At 41.0% G+C, this 21,945-nt stretch overlaps 1 protein-coding gene across 1 annotated transcript; it reads left to right on the top strand.

The window, feature by feature from the left end:
* Positions 1-6,179: 6,179 nt before the first annotated feature.
* On the top strand, positions 6,180-13,752 carry LOC132491076 (cytochrome c oxidase copper chaperone). Its single transcript, XM_060099901.1, has 3 exons — positions 6,180-6,415; positions 8,556-8,644; positions 13,619-13,752. The coding sequence occupies exons 1-2, from the start codon at positions 6,309-6,311 to the stop codon at positions 8,638-8,640; spliced, it is 192 nt and encodes a 63-aa protein (XP_059955884.1). The 5' UTR covers positions 6,180-6,308; the 3' UTR covers positions 8,641-8,644; positions 13,619-13,752.
* The last annotated feature ends 8,193 nt before the right edge of the window (positions 13,753-21,945 follow it).

The following is a 21,945-nucleotide window of genomic DNA, read 5'->3' as shown; positions in this document are numbered from 1 at the left end:
TCTCTCTCAGCATATGGTGTCACTCCTTCTCTACCAACTTCAAGTATCCACCCTTACTTGATAAAGTCTCCATACCTGGGGTTAGTTAGGCACGAAAAATGGCTAAGAATACCTTTATCGTGGAGAGATTTTAGAAAGTATTTCCTTAGTTGTTTCTTGTTACATCACCAGGCCTGTCATCCCATCCACAGAATGCCTGCTTGGTACCACCTGTTAGCTATGGTACTATGGTATGTGTCCCCATAGTACCACACAATAACAGATTCACTGTACTATGAAAAAGTCCATTACAGTCACCATTGCAACTCTTGCTGCCTACAAATTTAGCAATTATAGCAACAGCAAAGAGTGCCAGAGGGTTAAAAGTAAAGTATTCCTGGTTAAAATTGGAATTGGGAAGTGAGAACTTGATACAGACGAACCTCCGAGTTGCCTCCGTAAACAGCAGGTTGAATCCAATCTTTCTTTATTTAGTCTCCACGCGCTACCTACTCTAAATTTAATCTCTAATTACAGGTCTCTCAAACTGCTGTGTTTTTCTTGGGGGAAGTGAGTTATTGAGATTTTTTCCTGGGGTAGAATGGGAAACATTAAATTATAATATTTTATACTCCTCCTTTTTCTTTAACTAAGGCCATCCCATAAATCTAAAGGCATTTAGGCTGGGTAAGAAAAGTAAAGCATGATGTTAATGTAAAGATCAATAATTGATCTGAACACTTACTTATTCATAAATTAAAAGGCAGAAGAAAAAATAACCCATGTGTGGGGGTTAGCTGTACCATTCTGAAACAAGAGGAGAGTTAAGTAGCTGGATATAAATGACTATTTCACTTTGGAAAGGAGTATCCTTTGGTCTTTTATTCAAGGGAAGGAGAATATTATGTCCCAAAGAAGTGCTTGTTGAAAAGAGTTTAAGACCCACAGTGCTCAGGGAGGAAAACAAGGGCTTGTTTATATCTTGAACACAGCAAGTTAAAGGAAGTGTGGGTGGGGCAAGGCCTGCCAATACTAGCTTACCCTGAGAAAGTCACAGAGTGTGCTCACTGCAAGCAAGTATCCTGTCTTCACTGAAGCAGGGAAGGACAATGGGCAAGAAAAATCTTTTCTCAGTTGCAGAAAGGCTGTTTCAGTTTTTTGGTCTATAATCTGTGTCTACAGTTTATCACAATTCTCTTAACTCCCTAAACTCTCTTGGATATTTCTCATTGCTTCCTTGTTCATTTCGTAGACACAGAAGTTCAGTTGCCCAATTAAATACAGAACAATGATTAATTTTTAAATAATATTCACCTTTCATTTAGACAAATTAAGTGAGATAGTAGATAGACCACAGACCTTAGAGGGAGAAGATGTGAAGGCTCAGGACTGTCACTTACAAGTTATGTGACCTTGAACAAATCATGTCCATCTATGAACCTCAATATTCTCAGCTATAAATGTAGATAACACATTCAACTGTTATTGAACCCAAGTTCATGTGCCGGATGCACAGTGAGGCCAAACAAACTGGAACATTGGAGTTTGGAGCAGAGAAATGTTTATTACAAGGGCCAAGCGAAGAGAATGAGCAGCTCATGCTCAAAAGACCTGAACTCCCCCATGGGTTTCAGGGAAGAGTTTTTAAAGGCAAATTTGTGGGGAGTGCCACAGGGTGTGTGACTCTTTTCAGATTGGTTGGTGGTGAGGTAACAGGGTGGTGTTCCAAGAATCTTAATCATCAGCCTTCTGGTTCCAACCAGTCTGGGGTCCCCTGTGCTTGTGCTCAGGCTGAAGTTACCATCCTCCACCTGGGTGGGGGCCTTAGTTCCTGTAATGGGACTCAGATCTGTATCAGGTTGTTATGTATATCCTTTTAGGAGGAAGTAGGAGTCTTGTGCCCCTATTGTTCTAATCACTAACTATCTGAATCTGTACTCTGGGACTCAGGGAAAGTCTAGGAGGCTGAAGCCTTTTTCCTATAAGCAAGAAACAAGGGACCTAGAAAGGCTTTTGTACCTGGGAGGGCCCCAAAGGGTCCCTGCTTGTTTTCACAACTACTGTGAAGATTAAATGATGGTTCACAAACTCAACAGTCCTACATATATGGAAGGTATTGTAGTTGAAGATTATATTGTCATTTCAACTGATTATTCATTCTAAGTGAGCACATTCTTAAAAATCTGGGTTCTCTGTGAAGAATTATCAGTGCCAGGGACTTCCTTGGTGGTCCAGTGGGTAAGACTCCACGCTCCCAATGCAGGGGGCCTGGGTTCGATCCCTGGTTGGGGAACTAGATCCCACATGCATGCCGCAACTGAAGATCCCGCATGCCGCAACAAAGATCCCACACGGTGCAGCTAAGACCCAGCACAGCCAAAATAAATAAATAAATAAATAAATAAATAAATAAATAAATAAATAAATATTTTTTAAAGTGATTAAAAAAAGAATTATTAGTGCCAATATGAGTTACTGGACAGTACTAAAAGGGAAAATCAGTCCAAACAACATTTTCTTTTGTATTTGTTTTTGTTTGTTTCTCTTTTTATTTAAGGGAGATCTTTCTGTGGAAAAAAGTGCTTCTAGATTCTTGGCAGCAACAGGGCAAAATAAAGCTTTGGGGTAATAATTTGTCTGAGTAAAAAGCAGTTATGCTGTGTCTCATGTGCTAACTACTGTTGGGGGCCCAAAATGAGTATGACAAGATGACCACACATCTTCAAGAAAGTCACAATACCTCTTTATGACAAAATGATTGTTTTTACTCAGAAGCAAGGAAGTGGCTTAACCCTTACAATAAAATTTTCCACACCACCTCAACGTATAGTCTCTTTTTTCCACACCACCTAAAAGTGTAGTGAAAGAGGACATTAAAATAATTAAGTTCCATTTCTACCCCATAAAACAGTGTTTTCGAAACTGCATAGAGCAGGATGCAACCAGCATAGTGGCCCTTGGTCTTCAGGTGCAGGACTTAATTATCCTCCTCTGTGCATGACACATTATCATCATTGGTCCCTGCAAGGGTACTTTAGTTGCATTTATCTTTATTCTCTGCCCCCACTTGCCTCTCCTTATAGGCAACCATTCTGTTTAAATAAGCAAATCATTTCACACGTGTTCATACACGTATTTTTGTTTTTGCACACCTTCTTTAAATATATGCAAATAGTACTGGGCTATGTATCTATTCTCTTTCTGACTTTTTTCCACTACCCATGCTATTTTTAAAATGAGTGCATTTTACTATGTGGGTATGTTGTCAATTTCTTCTAGTTCGGACCCTGTACTCCACATTTCCTTATCAACCTCCCCAGTGATGAATGCCCAGATTGCCTCCAGTTCCCTGCTACATAAATATGCTGTGACAATGATCCCCATAACATGTTCCCTTATGGACTTGCTGTGAAGTTCTTTGGAATATAGATCCAGGAATAGAACTGCTGAGTCATAGGATATGCACCTATTCTTAAGTTAACTGGATACTGCCTAACTGCCTTCCAAAATGACAGGACCAGTCTCCCTTCCCAAGGATTCCTGCGTACTCATCAGTACTTGGCATTATCCAAGTACAGATCTAATTTCAGTCTTATGGGTGTAAAGTGATACCTCATTGTTGTTTTATTTTCCATTTTTATGATTAGTACTTTTGGAACAGCCCTTTTTGTGAGTGCTGATCTTGGATTTTCTCTTCTACATATTCTACATATTCTCCTGTGTTAAATAGGCAGAGAAACAAACAAAAAAATTTGCATGAGTATTTTTGCTTCTATATATTGTCTGTTCATATCTCTTCTCCATTTTTCTATTGAGGTTGCTGTTCTCTTATTGTTACTAAGTTCCATAAGTATTCTAGACATTAATCCCATGTTGGATTTAGATATTTCAAATATCTTTTACCAGTTCGTCATCTATTTGGTAACTTTGTCTACAATGTCTGTTAAAAGACACTGAGGCATATTAAAATTTTTAAGAGTTTAATTGAGGAAAAATTGATTCCAATCAGGAAGCACCAAACCAGAAGTGGTTAGGAAAGCTTCACCAACAGGAGCTCTGGGAGAGGCTTTTATAGAAAAAAGGTGGAAGAAAAGTAAGGAAATTAATTATTGACTGGCTACAGCTTAAAGCCTAGTTAGCTGCTTGTGATTGGTTGCATTTAGCATTTTTATTTTTTAACCTTGAGGCATTTATAGGCTTAAATTTTGGTTTGCTTATGTAGGTCACCATGGCATTAGCGCCACATCAGTCTAATGGCCTCCTTATTTTGTTACAGATCCCCAACAGGTCGGTGACCCCTCAATGGGTCCTTTGCCTGGAGTTGCAAATGCCAATCAAATGAACCCGGCTTTGGTATAGCAGAGCAGAAACTTTATTCATTGATCAAGGAATGGTGGAGAGCTTGTGCTCTAAATATACCTTCTCCCCCAGGGGAGGGGAGTAAAGGAATTTTAAGTGGTTAGGAGGCAGGGACATAATCAAGGCTCTAGGAAATGGGGGGAGATTTTCAGGGGCAACTGGGGCACGTGCAGTCTTCCACACTTCTTTGCACACTGCATGGATTGTGCCTAGCAAAGTGCAAGTTTCCCCCCTGGGTGGAGATTTTAGCACAGTAATGAAGCAAAGGTAACTTTTGGACACTGCCAGGTTTCATCTGCGCAGAAACATTTCTGTGGTGAAGTCAGAGTCGGTTCAGGTTTGTTGACCACTGCACATTCCTGGAAGGACAGCTGTAAAACATCTTTGACAAATACCAGGTGCTTTGAAATAAGCAAAGAGATAAATCAAGGCAAGGATCCTTTAGCTCTTAGGGGCAGGTATGGGTAACAGTTTAAATAACTTAGCATGTCTTTGTAAATCTTTAAGCCTTTATTTTCATGTAATTAACTTCATCAATTTTTTTACTTACAATTTATTCTTTTGAAATGCCGTCAAACAGGTTGTTCCACACCCCTTGGTATAAAGATAATCTCCTCTACTATCTTCTATTAATTTCTTAGTTTGACCTTTCACATCTAGATGTGGAATTTAACTTTTTCCAGTTTATTTTCCTTTCCCCATTGATTTGTTGAACTGTGTTTATAGTATACTACATTTACAAGCGATGTCGACATTGCCAGTTCAAGAAGCACTCTTTGAGTAGCAAGATAACTGAACAATGGGAGTGAACAGCTAGTTGAAAGAATAGTGGATAAGGGTGACTTCAGGAGAATGTAAGGACAGGATGTTGTATTACTAAACATATCAATGCAGAATGAAGTAAAAATCATGCTAATTAGTAGTTTTTAGATGACGAAATGGGGATGGTCTTAGTATCTTCGAAAATACAAATATAGAAATTACTCCTACACGGCACCAGTTCACAGACACACCTCAGGATTCCCTGAGCTAAATCTCTGAAATACAGAAACAAACCTCGGTTAGGTGATACTGAAAGTGTGATTACCCAAAATATCTATCCCTAGGCAGCTATTTTACGAACGCCTGGAAGTCCTGCTTTAAAAAATGTTCATTCTTTCTCCAACAATTCTCTGCAAAAAAAACCCGCAATGGTTATGGGCATTATATTGCAAATAACGTAGGCACCAGTTTACTTATCTACTTAGGTAGATAGGTGTTAACTGAATTTGAGAAATGACGAGGAAAAAGCACTTTTCTAACCGGTATATTTGCCCTGTGACTGGACAATTCATACTGAAATCAAATCAGTTGGAGAGGGAGCTATAAATACCAACTGGCTGAGGATTTAAAGCGTGTGGGGTGAGGTATGAGTAGCAGAGGAATTTTTTTTTCAAAACCTGTGAATTGGATTGTTCAAATTGAAGGGGGGTGGAGAGGACAATAAAAAGGCAGATAATGCTGAGCATAAAATACTGGGAACTAATCTCATATTCAAGAGGAACTGGCTTTCGCTAGTGGTTTCTCTTGTTTGGCGTGGACAAGTCATTTCACCTTCTCGGGCTTCGGTTTTCGACATTCGTGGTGGGTGTAGGGTTGAGATATATCCGAGTAGCCTTACTACGTTCATCCTTTGTGGGTCCTCCCCACGTCTATTTACAAACTCGCGGCACTTTCATCTCGCCTCTCTGCGCCTGCGCCGAAGAGGCGCTCTCGCGTTAATGGCTTCATTTTGCCTCTTCTGCGCACGCGCCTTTTTTCCCTTTTTAATCCCTTCTTCTCCTTCCCCCCACCCCCAATTGTCAGACGGAGGTAGGACTTCCTGTTCTTTTCACAGCGACTGCCGGAAGCGATTGCGGGCTAATCGGCGGCGTTTGCGGAGGTTGGAGAGTTTAGGGTGTCTGTACTAGTTGCTGCTTTTGGCGCGAAAAATGCCCGGTCTGGCGGCCGCAAGCCCTGCCCCATCTGAGTCGCAGGAGAAGAAGCCTGTGAAGCCCTGCTGCGCCTGCCCGGAGACCAAGAAGGCGCGCGATGCGTGGTCAGTGCGCAGTCAGGGAGGGGGCGGCCGGCCGGCTCCGCGCGCTGCGTTCGGGCGCCTCTGCCCCGCGTGGAGCTGGTCGTGGCCCTCGCTTTGTCGTGCGGCGCTCTTGAGGGTTGTAGAGCCCTGTAGGGTTCGCAGTCAGCTGTCTGTAGACTGAGCCTATAGCTCAGCCTGGGGAAACATGAGGGGATTGGAGAGAGATCGCTTCGTCCGTTCATTCTTTACTGCAAAGGGTTTCTGAGCATCTGTTATAGGTCAAGCACAGCCTTAGGTCCGAAGACGTAGAAACGGGTAAAGATGCTGCTTGATTTAAAGGAGCTTAAAGTTGATGGAGCATTAAAGTTAATGATTGCTGTATCAGGTTTGGCAGTATCAAAGAGAAGGTTTTCTGGTAATTTCTCCCAAAATTTAGACATAGTAGGACACAGGACCGGGTACGTTTGTTTCTTAACAGTAGGGAAGATCCCCTTAACCCCACCGCTTTTAGATAGATGATTTAAAAATCAACCAGGCTATGACATAGATGACATTATAGTGTTGAGAATAGTACATCTACAATACCATCAACCCGCAAAAGGTTTTGTTCTTATTGTATACGGCTATTTTATACAGCAAGGGCCCCCAACCGGGCTGCACAGCGAGCCATGAGCTATGAGCTACGGGCGAGTGAAGCTTCATCTGCCGCTCCCCAGCTCCCCATTGCTCTCATTACAGCCTGAACTATTCCCCCATCACTCGCATTACAGCTTGAACTAACACCTACCCACCCCCACCCCGACCCTGTGGAAAAATTGTCGTCCACAAAACTGGTCTCTGGTGCCAAAAAGGTTGGGGACCGCTGGTATATAGTCTCTACTGTGGAACAAATCTCAGAAGAAATCTTCAGATAATGTGCATGTACACCTCTCCCTCCAGCCCCTTTTTGGCTTCACATAGAAAGTAAAGAGATCATAAGTGGCATAGAGGGGGAATAAAGTTGTAGGAGCTCAGTGCTTTTTATTAATACTCAGTACTTTGCAAATAATACTGTGAAGGGAGAATTGAAAGACTACTATGATCGGTAACTGTACTTACACACTTTAACAGTAAGTACTTATTGAACCTTCAGATATTATTGTATCATGATTAAGAGTCTGGGATCCAGTGTCAGGGTTTGAATTCTGGTCCACCAACCAGCTTTGTGACCTTGAGCAAATTATTTAACATATCTGCCTCATATCTGTAAAATGGGCCTAATAAAAGTATCTGCCTCCAGGATTACTGTGCTATAAGCCACATCAAGTGCCTAGCACAGTACAGCATTCAGTAAACGATCAGGGAGGGCTATCTATTAGTTTCATAAGGAGCTTGCTATCCCAAGCAGACAGCCCTTAAAGTTATTGAAGGATATGTAGGATTTAGAAGGAAGGAGAACCTACCTTTCTTTAAATTACTTCTGCATCAATTACCTCTGACCGCTATGGCTTCTCCCAAAATATCTAGAGTCAGGAGTCAATTTTTTTTTGTAGTTGAATTTGGCTTAACTTGATTCTGTGCTAAAATTACATTTTCAGGCCCTTAGGAATAAAGCTGTGTGGTCCTAGTCTTTCCTTTGTGGATTTTACAAGTAAAAAGTTCTTTGATCATCATGAGTGGGGCTCATCAGGCTGCTCTTGGCGGCGAAATGTTTTTTGCTCTTTGTGTTGGGTGTCTTGTGGTTAGAAGTAGATTTACTTAGGGGTATTTGAATGTAGAGCAGAATCAAAAATTTAATTCCTCTGGGATAGGCAAAAAATTAAGCTTTGCTTTCTGTCCATTAACATTAACTTTTTATTCAGTTTATTTCATTATAGAGCAGTATTATTCCTTGGGTATTGTCTAGAGGCAATATTTAATATGCATAATTATTTCTTCTAATCAGATTCCTCCATGCCCCCCCCCCAAAACTAGTTATCTGTGGGACATTTTCATGGGCAAGGAAGTATCACAAGAGCCAATAAAACAAAGCCATTTGGTATAAGAGCATTTTTTAAAACTCCAGTTGTATTCAGTGAGATCCGTGTTCGGCCTCACTCCCCATCACTATCTTGCATGCTTATTTACTACTAATGTGCTTAGTGCCTACTTTGTTAGATAACAAGTACATTTTGTTTTATAGCATCATTGAGAAAGGAGAAGAGAACTGTGGACCCCTAATTGAGGCCCACAAGGAATGCATGAAAGCCCTGGGATTTAAGATATGAAATGGTGAGCATGCTACTGTCTTATTGGGAAGGTAATACATAGGCTGATTGCTTCAAATTTGTGTATTGCTTTACAGATTTAGCGATCATTGGGCAGCATTCTGTCTGAAAGGTAGTTCACCTGGTTAATCTAACATGCCTAAGTATCACTGGAAAGATAACGTCTCAGTTTCTAGTGTATGGAGTAAATGATGCTAATAAATTGAGAGGGGTGGGACTTCCCTGGCTGTCTGGTGGTTAAGACTCCACGCTTCCACTGCAGGGGACCTGGGTTTAATCTCTGGTTGGTAGGGATCCTGCATGATGCATGGTGCAGCCAAAAAAAAAAAAAAAAAAAAAAAATTAGAGGTGTTTGGTGGATTTGGGAAGGGGAGAATTTAGCTTTCAAGAAAGGGCTTGGCAAAAGCCTTTAGAGTTATGTTAGAGACAGAGGAATCATGGCTTAGGAGGTTCAAAATATTCAGTTGTCTGACTTAAAAGGGAAATGTTCTCTATTTTTTGTTTCTAATCTTGTGAGTTTTTAGGAAGTGTTTTTAAATACAGAGTAGGCAGCACATGGAAGCATTGCTTTCTGCAAAACAGAAATGGAACTGTTGCAGTTTCTTTTGTACCATGCTTTATTCTAATAAAGCTAAAACCTCAGACCATTTTTTGAAGAACTTTGAATTCAAATTTTAATGCTGAAAGGGACGTTAAGTGATGTGTATACAACAAAACCACAAATAAATTATCTCCTTTTGTTTGGAACCTCTTCCTTCAGATAGCAACTTGACTTACTCCTTCACTTCAGATCTCTTTTCAGATCTGTTTTCTCCCTCACTTCAGATCTCTTTTCAGATCTGTTTTCAAGCCTCCTAACTGGAGAGGCTTTTCATCAACATTCCATCTAAAATAGCATCTGTTCCCCATCTATCCCCACTCTATCCTGGCACTGTCCAGTAGAACTGTCTGTGATAATAAAAACATTCTGTGCCTGCACTCTACAGTATGGTAGCCACTAGCCATATGTGGCTCTGGAGCCCTTGAAATGTGTCTAGTAAAGCTGAGGAAATGAATTTTTTGTATGTTTGTTTTTTTATTTTAATAGCCACATATGGCTAGTGGCTAGGCTACACCATTGCCTGCATATTTTGTATTTATTTATCATCCAAATTGCTTTACTTCAATTAGAATGTAAGTTCTGAGACAGAAATTTTCTGTTTACTCACTGGCATACCTCCAGGACCAGTAACAGTGCCTGGCACATAGTAGGTGCTCAATAGAGGATTGTTAAATCAATAAATGAGGAAACTAAGGCCTATAGATATGAAGTGACTTCCTATAGGCAGGGTCAGAACTGGAACCTCTGTCTCCAGAGGCTCCCTCTGCTTGGTGCTCTTACTCCCCCGTAAGATCCACACCACACCACCACTTATAACTTAATAATAGCTGAGAGATAATGCCAAAGCTACATACCAATGTAGGGGTAATAGAGAGCCTGGCTCCTTTCCTTTTCACCTCTTTCCTGCCTCTTTGGAATTTTACATGTGGCCAGTCTTCCTCACTGAGCTGTGAAAAAGGAGGGATAAGGAACCTGTCCCCAGCTGGTAAGAAGTATCACTGTGTACTGGAAAACAGTCTAGGCTGGAAGTCCTGAGGCTTAACTTTGGTTCTCCTGTTCTCTAGCTTAGCATGTGTTTTACTTTAGCTACATCTGTATTCATCAAGACATTAATTCTGTCTGGATTTCACTTTTTTCATTTATAAAAAGAGAACCATAATATATTTTGTGATTTTATACATGGTATGATATCTGTGTATACATGATATACTTAAGTGCCTTTAAGATTAGATGGTTATTTAAAGAAATCCCATGGTGAATCATTTTGTAAAAGAAGTAAATATGGTTGTGGGGAGCTTTTCTTAAAAAGTATAACTATTGATTATTTCAAAGACATGAAATCTCAACATTTGTACATGATTTCCTTGTTCCTAATCTAACTTTCTTCCTAGTCAGTTTTGTTAGCTGTTGCTTAGGGTTAAGCCTGCATTGACAAAAAGGGTGATTTTTAAAAATGCTAATTTTCAGGAGCATCAGAAGTCTCTTGGACTTCATGTGGACCTCACAGGTGATACAATTATTGCTATAACTAGCATATATTCACGAGGACCAGAAGATATCATAGTTTTCTATGTTATTGGGACAGAGAGTAAGAGTGATTCCTTTGTAGTTCATTTGTGTATAAAAGAAAATGCAAGAGCTTTGGACTTAGAAGACCTGATGTTTAACTGATTGTACGATCTTGGGCAAGTCCTTAACTTTCTGAACCTTAGTTTTCTCATGTGTAAAGGAGAACAGTACATGGCCAAACTACTTCATTAGAGTCATTATGATGATTAAATGATATATGTGTGAATAGGCTTTGTAAACTGTCAAAGAGAAACCAGAACAGAAGAGCCATATCTTGGGAGTCATGGATAGCAGACATTCTGTTGAGGTCTGTTTAATATATGTCCCGATTATTTTTGAATCCTGGTTACAAAAAGAAGAATCTGAATCCACATAGGGCCTTTCCAAGAATTGAAAATAATCATTTTTAAATTTTCAGCATGATACTACTTTTGGAGGAAGAACAGGTGTTTGGATCTACATTGGTCCCAGGTGTCCTATTTCCCTGGCCCCCATGGGGAAATGGAAGGACAGTGAAGTCAAAAAATGACTTTCTCGGGCCTCCCTGGTGGCGCAGTGGTTGAGAGTCCGCCTGCCGATGCAGGGGATGCGGGTTCGTGCCCCGGTCTGGGAGGATCCCATATGCCGCGGAGCGGCTGGGCCCGTGAGCCATGGCCGCTGGGCCTGCGCGTCCGGAGCCTGTGCTCCGCAACGGGAGAGGCCACAACGGTGAGAGGCCCACATACCGCAAAAAGAAAAAAAAAAAAAAAAAAAAAATGACTTTCTCAAGTTAAGAGTGGATAGGTGGTGGCATTCAAACTAGAATCTAGGTCTTTTTTACTCTCCAAATCTCAAACACTTTATACTTCACTCCTTGCACTTAAAGAGATTTTATTCCAACATATTCATTTTTAGGATTACAAATAGTCTTGAACTTCAATCCTAAAACTTTATTTTGAATGCTAATTACAAAGACCTGTTGTTGAAATGCCTAGGTGTATATAACTCAGTAACCAGGTCAGTGACTGTAGGGTAAAATCCAGTGCTACTGTCTGCACTGTTATAAGATAAACTTAACTAAACTGGTATCTCTTAGACTATTAGACCACATTTTTCCGAGGATAGCTTCAAAGGAAAAATATTTTGCAATCTTAGATCTTCCCAGTAATGATCATGAAACCCTTAATTCAAAAACCTTTGTAGATTTTAATGTTATTTTCTAAATAAGATAGATCTTAATTGTACCTTGAATCCAGTAAATTGGACTTAGTATGAAAGTAAGTGTACCTTTATAATCACCTGAGGAATGGTTTCCAAAATTCACAAGCCTGAGCCCTGAACTGTACCGGTTGACTCAGAAGCTCCTAGATAATTTTCAAGTGTCCCCCTCTTTAAGAGCCACTGGCTTAAGCTGAAGACGTAGTAGGGATGGTATAAATAAATATAAATTGTCTAAATATTTAATAGCAGCAAAGGCAGAGACTTGAAAACTACTCCTAAGGAAAAACAGGGTGTGATGGTGGTGATTCTAGTCCCATCTATCTTTTGACTGCTTCTTTTACTGAAAGAGAAACTAGAGGAACCTAAAACCTGCTTAGAAATATAAAGAGGAAATGGCAGCTGGTATCTTTCTGCCTTTAGGAGCCAGGAGGAACCTAGAGAATCCAGCTTGGGGGCTAAAATCATTGAAAGAAATTAAAGGACCAGCACTGAGTGGTGGTGATACTCAGTATTTATTAAGCTTAACAGAACTTAATAGTTCACACACAAAAAACACACATGGAGACAACTGATGATGTATCAAAATATCCTGAGAGTCAAGAAAAAGGGTCATTTCTGCTATTTGAACGTTTATTCATTCAATAGATATCTATTGTTTAAAACTCTAGAAAATGCCAAGATGAGAAGACACAGGGTCTCTTCTGTCAAGGACTTTGTACCCAGAGGCTTTCAGTGGGTAGCCCCTCCTGATGTATAGTAGCCGGTAACAAAAGCGGTAGCAATGCTATATAGACTGCTATCTCTTGAAATGTTGAGTGGCTTCATTTTTGCTTATCTTTAAGTGTATTCTTCCTTTGAGCCTTAGAAAAGAGAGAGTTTATATATTTATATTGTTGTTAAGGCTTATCTTCTTTTCTAAACCAAATGCAGGGAATAGCTAGGTGAGGGAAGCGCTTGAATTAGACTTGAAGAGTTGGCTAGCCCAAATTACTCAGTTACCTTTATAGCATTGTTCCTGTCTTCTGGGATAGGGGTTGGGGGTGGGGGTGGTGTGGCTGCCAGCTGTCTGGAGAGAAGCCTGGTACACCAGCAACCCCATCCTCTGCTGCTGTCCCTTTTTGATCTTTCCAAATTCATTTCAGAAGTGTTACCCTTACTTTGCCCTTGGGATTGAGTAACTTTCCACAGGACATGCCTGTGTACAGAGCTGACCTTCTGCCTTCCACTTCATGGATCTTTGCCAAACACTTGAATCAGAACGGAGGAGGCTACAGGTCTCTTCTCTTTAGTATCTGCAAAAGTAAACTCCCTTAGTCTTTTGTGGAAGATGTTTTTGAGAAAATAAATAAATGTATAGTTTTTACTTCAACAAAGACTTTAAAGGTTAAACCTTGTAATGGATTGAACAGTTTCCGTGATGTTTTTATTTAAACAGAAATAGAATTTTAAAATGTGGATCTTTTATTTCATGACTGGTTTAGAATAATTGTGGCAGTTAGTTAATAGTCCTCAGCTGAGGAATTCATTTCTAGCATCTTAATTCCCTGACTCCATAGGTCTGACATGATGCTTGAAACCTGACTTTCTAAAATACATCTTTTTCTGCAGGTGGTCTGCTCTGGGAATGAATAATTCCTGAAAAATGAAGAAGATTTAATTTTGGGAGCTCTTTGATGAACATTGATAAATTAAAAAGTATTTATAACTTATTAAAAAAAAAAGGAGAATATCCCTGGTCAAAAGTCTTCAGGTGTGTTTCTTTTTGTGTTCCTCACATGGCGTTTATGTATTTATTTTTCTTAAAGAGTACCTGTGGCCATAATTCAAAAAGAGTTATGTACCACAATGTTCATTACAGTTCTATTTACAATAGCCAGGACATGGAATCAGCCTAAGTTTCCACTGACAGATGAATGGATAAATAAGATGTGGCACATATATACAATGGAATATTACTCAGCCATAAAAAGAAACAAAATTGAGTTATTTGTAGTGAGATGGATGGACCTAGAGACTGACATACAGAGTGAAGTCAGTCAGAAAGAGAAAAATAAATACCGTATGCTAACATATATGGAATATTAAAAAAAAAAAAAAGTTTATGAAGAACCTAGGGGCAGGACGGGAATAAAGACGCAGATGTAGAGAATGGACTTGGGGACACGGGGAGGGGGAAGGGTAAGCTGGGACAAAGTGAGAGAGTGGCGTGGACTTATATATACTACCAAAATAGATAGCTAGTGGGAAGCAGCCGCATAGCACAGGGAGATCAGCTCTGTGCTTTGTGACCACCTAGAGGGGTGGGATAGGGAGGGTGGGAGGGAGACGCAAGAGCGAGGAGATATGGGGATATATGTATATGTATAGCAGATTCACTTTGTTATAAAGCAGAAACTAACACACCATGGTAAAGCAATTATACTCCAATAAAGACATTAAAAAAAAAAAAGAATACCTGTGGGTTCCTCATCTGTGGATTCAACCAACCTTAGATCAAAAATATTGGGGGGTGGGGGTGGGTGAATTCCAGTAAAACTTGAGTTTGCTGCTTTTTCAACTATTTACATAGTGTTTACAGCTGTTTACATTGTATTTACAAGTATTTGCATAACATTTACATTTTATTATGTATTGTAAGTGATCAGAAGATGATTTAAAGTATATAGGAGGATATGCTTAAGTTATATAGAAAAACAACACCATTTTATCAATATATAAGGGACTTGAGCAAATGCAGATTTCAGTATCCACAGGGGTCCTGGAACCAATCGCCCAGGATCCTGAGGGATGACTGTGGTATAAACAAATCTTGTAATACAAGCCCTGTGGTCCTATTAGCTGCTTATGAGCTAATGAGACAATTGGTCATATTCTGTCTTCAAGTAAATGGAGTTTTAGATCTCAACAACAAAAGACACTGAGAAACAAATAAGTGAATACGTAGGGTCCATGTATCACGATTGGAAAACTGCCTCTTACAAAAGAGCTGAGCTAAAATGTTCCCTAAGATTCCTTCCTAGTTAATTAAGAGCATGGCTTCAAAGTGTGACAGACTTAAGTTCAACAGCTGGCTATGTGACCTCAAGCAAGTCAACCGTTTGTGTCTGTTTTTCTCATCTGAAAGAAAAAAACAGGGAGAGTAGCAATACCTAAGTTACAAGATTGTGCTTACGCATTGAAATGGTGTACATGAAGCATTTGGCACTGTAACATTCAGTGTTACTAACATTCTCTAATTCTTTGAGTCTGTATTCATATTTTTCACTTTAATATTCGTTTGGATGTAGAGTTTTTATTGATAGTAAGCACTTTATAGTTTTCAGAGCATTCTTTTAGGGTGAAGAATAGAATCTTGGACTCCTAAGGCAGATGATGTGAATCAACTTCCCACCCAATACAGATCCTTGGCAGATGGTTATCCAGATTCTGCTTGAATATGTCCTGGGACTACAAAAGGAAAAAAAAAGAAAATCCCTAACCTTATCATCTCCCAATGTTAATTTTTGCTGTTCCAAACTTTTCTTATACATTTTTCTAAAACAAAAAATTAGATCATTTTTCTATACTACATATTTTTAATGCAATCACTATTAATTACCTTCTCCCCTTAATATATTTTACCACCTGTGAGTTCATTTCTACAATATGAGTTGTAGTAGCTATGTATAAATCTACTCTATGGCTTACCAATTCCCTATCTACATACATTCAACAATCAGATGTTTTATAGAATGCCTGCTGTGTGTCAGATACCCTTCTAGGAATTGGGTCTCAGAATTGAACAGGATACATAACAGATACCTAAATTATTTCTGATTTTATTTATTTATTTAATTTTTTTTTTTTTGCGGTACGCGGGCCTCTCACTGCTGTGGCCTCTCCCTTTGCGGAGCACAGGCTCTGGACGCACAGGCCCAGTGGCCACGGCTCACGGACCCAGCTGCTCCGTGGCATGTGGGATCTTCCCAGACCGGGGCACGAACCCGTGTCCCCTGCATCGGCAGGCGGACTCTCAACCACTGCGCCACCAGGGAAGCCCTATTTCTGATTTTAAAATACATTGTTTTGCTGGCTGGTTTTATGGAAACATGTAAGGAAGAAAGAAAGAAGTCACCTGAAATCCCACCAGTCTACAATAGGGCCACTTTTTGGTGACCATCTTGCCATTTATCTCTTTCGCATGTATGTTCACTTTTTATTTTTATTTTTTTGCTACTCCATTATAATACTGCAATGGAAGTTTCCATAGGAAAGTCTTTTTTTTTTTTTTTTTTTTTTTTTTTGTACGCGGGCCTCTCACTGTTGTGGCCTCTCCCGTTGCGGAGCACAGGCTCCGGATGCGCAGGCTCAGCGGCCATGGCTCACGGGCCCAGCCGCTCTGTGGCATGTGGGATCCTCCCGGACCGGGGCATGAACCCGTGTCCCCTGCATCGGCAGGCGGACTCTCAACAACTGCGCCACCAGGGAAGCCCCATAGGAAAGTCTTTACAAGTATCTTTACTAATCATTTAACTAAGGATGGGCCAGAGTTTTCAAGTCTTTGAATGAGTACTGCCTGACTGATCTCTAGAAAGGGGGTGCCCATTTATAATACCTTAGTACCTGTGGGTGCCTGTTTCCCTAAGCTCTTAGCAAGGTTAATTTTTTTCAGCCTTTGCCAGTTTGATACGCTCACCTGATGTGTAAAGAATTAACACACCCTTCTTGACACCTGCCATAGTTAAAAGTACATCTCACAAGACCCTCTGCCCACCCTTCCTTAGTGCTTAAGCCTTCCCAGAAATCATGTGCAGCATTTTGATACTAACAGTAATAGATGTCACCACAATAATTTGAAAAATGAAGAACTTAGCTTCCTAATAGGTGATCACCACACTCTGACCACCACATACCTCTTTGCTAAGCCTCTGCTATTCACAATACATCCCCAAATCTCAATACAGATACATTCACACTATTCTCTATAATTAGTTCCCTTCGTCTAACGTGAAACATTTGCCTTGAAGGTTGATAAGAACAGGACCATGTCCCTAAGCAAGGTCTCCATTAGGTTAACTATACCTTCTGCAGGTCTGATGTGAGGGTGATGGAGAAACTATAATCCCCATTTTACAGGTGAGTACAGGCACTCAGGTTAAGGAAGTTGCTCTGGTTAAATATCTGGTGACCTGGGATGTGAGTCTTGGTCATTAGAGTTCAAGCCCAAAAGCCCAATGTTCTTTCCTGTACCAGGTGTCTAATATAAACATCATATATTAATAGTTGTAAATTCATTTATTCACTCAGTACATATTTAATGAAGGCTTATTATGTGCAAGGAACTGCCCTAAGTGTTGAGTATTTATGTGTGAATCAGACATATCCCCTGTCCTCAAGAATAGAGGCTGCTTGACTCAACATTTACTGAGGACATACTAAATGCCAACTATGTGCTAAGTAGTGAACAAAGATTAGTAAGACATGGCCTGCTCTCAAAGAGCTTATATTCTGGTGGATATATGTATATAAGCTATAAAAATATAAAGTTGAATATTCAGTGCTATGATAAATATTTTCCTTAAAAGAGTGCATGTGTGACTATACCCAATGTTTCTTTAGCTATTATAAACTGCTAGGTGGTAGTTCTATCTGTGTTAATTATGGTGCTTTTGACAGCTAAGTAATACAAAATCCTCATCAAGGGAAACACATAACTGGCAGTCCAGGGTTAGGGCAAGCTCTAGATGCAGTGATATCAAGGCTCAGTGGTGCCATCCAAGACTCAAGTTATTTTCATCTCAGAGCTCTCTCCTAGGACTAATGAAGCTAATAATCTACTTTCTTGTTCAAGTGCAGCAGAGGAAAGAGAAATCATTCCTAAGGCATGAAGTCCCCACACCCACCCACCCTTTTTTTGGTCTGACTGAGCCAAATTAGGTTATGTGTATTTTTATGGACCAATAGTAATTGTCAACAGAATGCCCTTTGCCGACTAGCTTAAACAGGATTTCCTCCTTGGATCCATGTGTAGGTGAGATATCAGAACAAAACTGGAATTCTGTTACAAGGAGGAAGTGGTATATGGTAAATGGGTATTGAGTAGACAACCAACTTTGCACTAAATCATCGTGTTCACTTAACAACCAAGTCATCCTGAATGGTCAAATTGAGTTTAGAGGAGCAATTCCTCTCAGTTTACTCAGACTTTTGAGAGAAAATTATTGGTAGCACATAACAAGTCATATGACGTTCAGTTTTCATAGAGTAAAACAATCAGCAGATGTTTGGAGAACTGCTGGTTGAAGAGTAGTCCTTACGGAGATCCTTAGGGAGATCGGAATCTGAATGCCTTCAACTGTGAGTACCAGAATACCCAACTACAGAGACTTAAGCAATAAATGTAATTTATCTCCTGTCATAAAGTCTGAAGGTTGAAAGTTTCAGATTTGAGACAATGGCTCAGTGATACTTTGAAGAACCAAGGCTTGTTCTATTTTTCTCCTCTTTAACCTTCTCATCCTATCTCATGGGTACAGTGGCTTCACACTTTACATCATCATACAGCTGTATTCAAGCCAGGATGAAAGGTAGTAGGCTTCCTTACTGTCTCTATCAGGGAGTATACTTTTCCCCAGATACTCCCACACACGTGTCCTCTTATGTCTCATTGGTCACACGTCCACTCTTCCTTTTTTTTTTTTTTTTGAGGTACGCGGGCCTCTCACTGTTGTGGCCTCTCCCGTTGCAGAGCACAGGCTCCAGACGCGCAGGCTCAGCGGCCATGGCTCACAGGCCCAGCCGCTCTGCAGCATGTGGGATCTTCCCGGACCGAGGCACGAACCCGTGTCCCCTGCATCAGCAGGTGGACTCTCAACCACTGCGCCACCAGGGAAGCCCACGTGTCCACTCTTAAACTAGTTGCCATTGTGGAGAATGGGATATCGTGCTTGGATTTGACCAGTCTTTTTTTTTTTTTTTTTTTAACTTGGAAGTCTTTTTGATACCAGTTTTTATTGTTTTTTTAAAAATATTTACTTATTTATTTGGTTGTACCGGGGTCTTAGTTGCAGCAGGTGGGCTCCTTAGTTGTGGCATGGGAACTCTTAGTTGCAGCATGCATGTGGGATCTATTTCCCTGACCAGGAATCAAACGCGGGCCCCCTGCATTGGGAGCTCGGCGTCTTATCCATTGCGCCACCAGGGAAGTCCCTTGACCAGTCTAAGTTCAGGCCCTGGCAACTGGGAGAGAAGCCCACCCTCCTTTACATATCGCCCAAGCAAAATCAGAGTTCCATAAACTGGGGGAAAAGGGGGAAATGGATAAGGAACCAGTAGTGTCTGCCCAAGATCAACTCAGCAGTATGTGTCCAATCATGCCTAGATGCCTAGAATCATGCCTGTGTTCGATTTTAATAACTACATTAGGAAAGCATTAAAAGCATCAAGACCAATGTTTCTCAAACTACCTGTGGTGAAACTACATGTAGTTTCTCAAACTACAAGTAGTAAACTACTACTACTTTAAGTTTTTCCAATTCACAGACTAATAAGTTTCCTGTCAAACTGTATAAAGATGTCTTAAGTTCTCTCAGTTTCTGTCCATAACTCATGATGGACCAGTAACAGCTGTTGGACCAGCCATGGTCCGTGACCACTCTTGGTGAGATGGTGTAGCCGGCTGACTTCATAATCTGGCCCTGGCCTGCCTCTCCTGCCTCGTGTCCTGATGCTCGCTTTGATTCACTGATAACAAACTGTTCTCTGTTACCAGAATATGCCATGTATTTTCGTTTTACTTCTGGACTTGACTTCACATTCTGTTCTCCCTTCCTGGAATGCCCTCCCGTAGCTGGGGAACACCTACTAGGCTTTTTAAACCAGCTTATATGTCATCTTCCCTTGTGATGGTTTTCCCTGAATTCTTTGCTCCCCTATCAGTGCTTCCTTTGAACCCCTTCCTATCTCCTGGTTGTAGTAGCTTCAAGCATTATATCATCACACCACTGTATTCAAGCCAGGATGAAAGGTAGCAGGCCTCCTTACTGTCTCCACCAGGGAATATACTTCTTCCAGAAGCTCCCTGACACGTCCTCTTATGTCTCATTGGTCACATGCCCAATAAGTGTATTTTTGGGGTTGTAGTTCTTTCTGGGTCAGTCTCCCTCACTCATTGTCTTCCTCATCTTCTATCCCCAGTTCCTAGCACACATACTTTGTCCTAAGTAAGTACTTATTCAATAGAATTGACTCAACACATGATGTGACTCCTGTGTCTTTCCTTTTATTCCCCCCAAATATTTTCTACCGTGCTTCTGCCTGAATATTTGTGGCTTTCCTTATAAGAACATACCATTTTGACACACAATTTTTCTTTCTTCTTCTATCAAACCTGGTTTTAAAAACAAAGATACAGCTTTTCACTGTATTCCTGTCATAGGTCCCACCCCACAGGCATCACTGTCACTACAGGTAGCATGTGGTGTTTATGCCACCCTAGTGGCATACACAAATCCCTGGTAGCAATGAATGAGCCTGCATATGGACACATATTAACTCCCCAAAGTACCTGGCAAGGTGGTACAGCACAGAGAACCTACAATTTAGAGTCACAATGACCTAGGCGTTAGCCCCTATTCACATACTATCTCTGTCACCGTGGGGATGTTCCTTAACCTCTCTGAGCTTGTTTCTTCCATTAAAAATAAAGTATCATGGGGAGACGTGAGGAAACAATAACTGCTTGACAAATGTTAGTACCTTCTGCTCAGATGAGCACATTTGTGGATTGACAAAGGAGGCAGGCTGAGAGCAGCAGTCAGCTAGCTGGTCTGCCTGGCTCTTTAAGGGATCAGGACCAGCCCATTGGTCAGGCTTGCTGAGAAAGATGACCTGTTTTGAAATTCTATCTTGGGCAGAGCCTTGGTTGTTTCTCTGTTCCTGTGCTTCTCATTTCCTTGCTCACAGCTGGCAGAGACAGCCACTCCGACAGCTCAGGGAGTGCATGACTAAGGTGGAGGGATGAGCAGCTGCTGCTTGCTAAAGGGGGTGGCTTGGCCAGGAGGCAGGCAGGTGACAGAAAAGCAGCATATGGAAATTCCCAAACTCCACTGCTGAAATGACATCAAGGACCCAAATGGTTGCTGTGGGAAAGGCTGGGGGCGAGGGCGGCGGGGTGGGGCATGGGGCCTTCTCCAGAAGCTCTCTAGCTCTTTTCCTTTGCCACTGATTTTCCCCCTCAGCGTTAGAAAGAAGGGAATAAGATGCACATTTGTTGGTTAGGTGATTGTGATTAAAGAAGAAAAAACCCAGCTTCAACATGCCGTACATTCTCACACCTCCATGCCTGTGCTTCTTCTGCTGTTCTCACCACTAGAAATCCTCTTCTTCCTCTACCTGGCTAATTCAACCCCTGCACCCCAAATTCCTTGTTAGCACCTGTGTCTTCCTTCTTCAATGCCACCTTCCTTCTAGGCTGCCACCTCTCCTAAACTCAACTCAGTTACTATGCTTCCCACACTGAATTGAGGTTGTTTTTTGAGGTATCTCTCCCTTGATAGAGCGAAAGCTCTTGGGAATCTTTGATCCTCTAAGTGCTTGGCTCATAGCAGGCACTCAGTGTGTGTTGAGTTGAAAACTTCTACTCCTCTGCATATTTGACAATTCCTAATCTCTCACTAATTTTACTTAGGTTACTAGCAGTCTAATAAAGGTCCCTATGAATCGAGCACTTGAATAGTTCTGGAAGGTTACTGGGTGCCTCCACCCCCTGTCCCCGCCCCCATACCTCAGGGGGTGTAGGAGTAATGGTAGTAAGGAAACAAAATCAAGGAGTCATGTGGAAGCCAGAGGGACATTTCTTAGTTTAGTGTTTGCATATTCCCAGATTTCAAATTGATGACCCAAGGTAGACTCCAGGTTCATCCAGAAGTTCCTGAACGTCCTCAGACTTTCTGGCG

This window comes from Mesoplodon densirostris, chromosome 5, assembly GCF_025265405.1.
Source record: "Mesoplodon densirostris isolate mMesDen1 chromosome 5, mMesDen1 primary haplotype, whole genome shotgun sequence".
NCBI classification, from domain to species: Eukaryota; Metazoa; Chordata; class Mammalia; order Artiodactyla; family Ziphiidae; genus Mesoplodon; species Mesoplodon densirostris.
Note: the sequence above shows the minus strand (reverse complement) of the source record. Positions and strands in the feature narration are given on the sequence as shown.

Bases quoted from the DNA above. Each gene is read 5' to 3' on its own strand.
- LOC132491076 (XM_060099901.1), top strand. From the start codon at position 6,309: ATGCCCGGTCTGGCGGCCGCAAGCCCTGCCCCATCTGAGTCGCAGGAG. The intron at 6,416-8,555 runs GTCAGTGCGCAG...TTTGTTTTATAG, and splicing joins AAGAAGGCGCGCGATGCGTG to CATCATTGAGAAAGGAGAAG.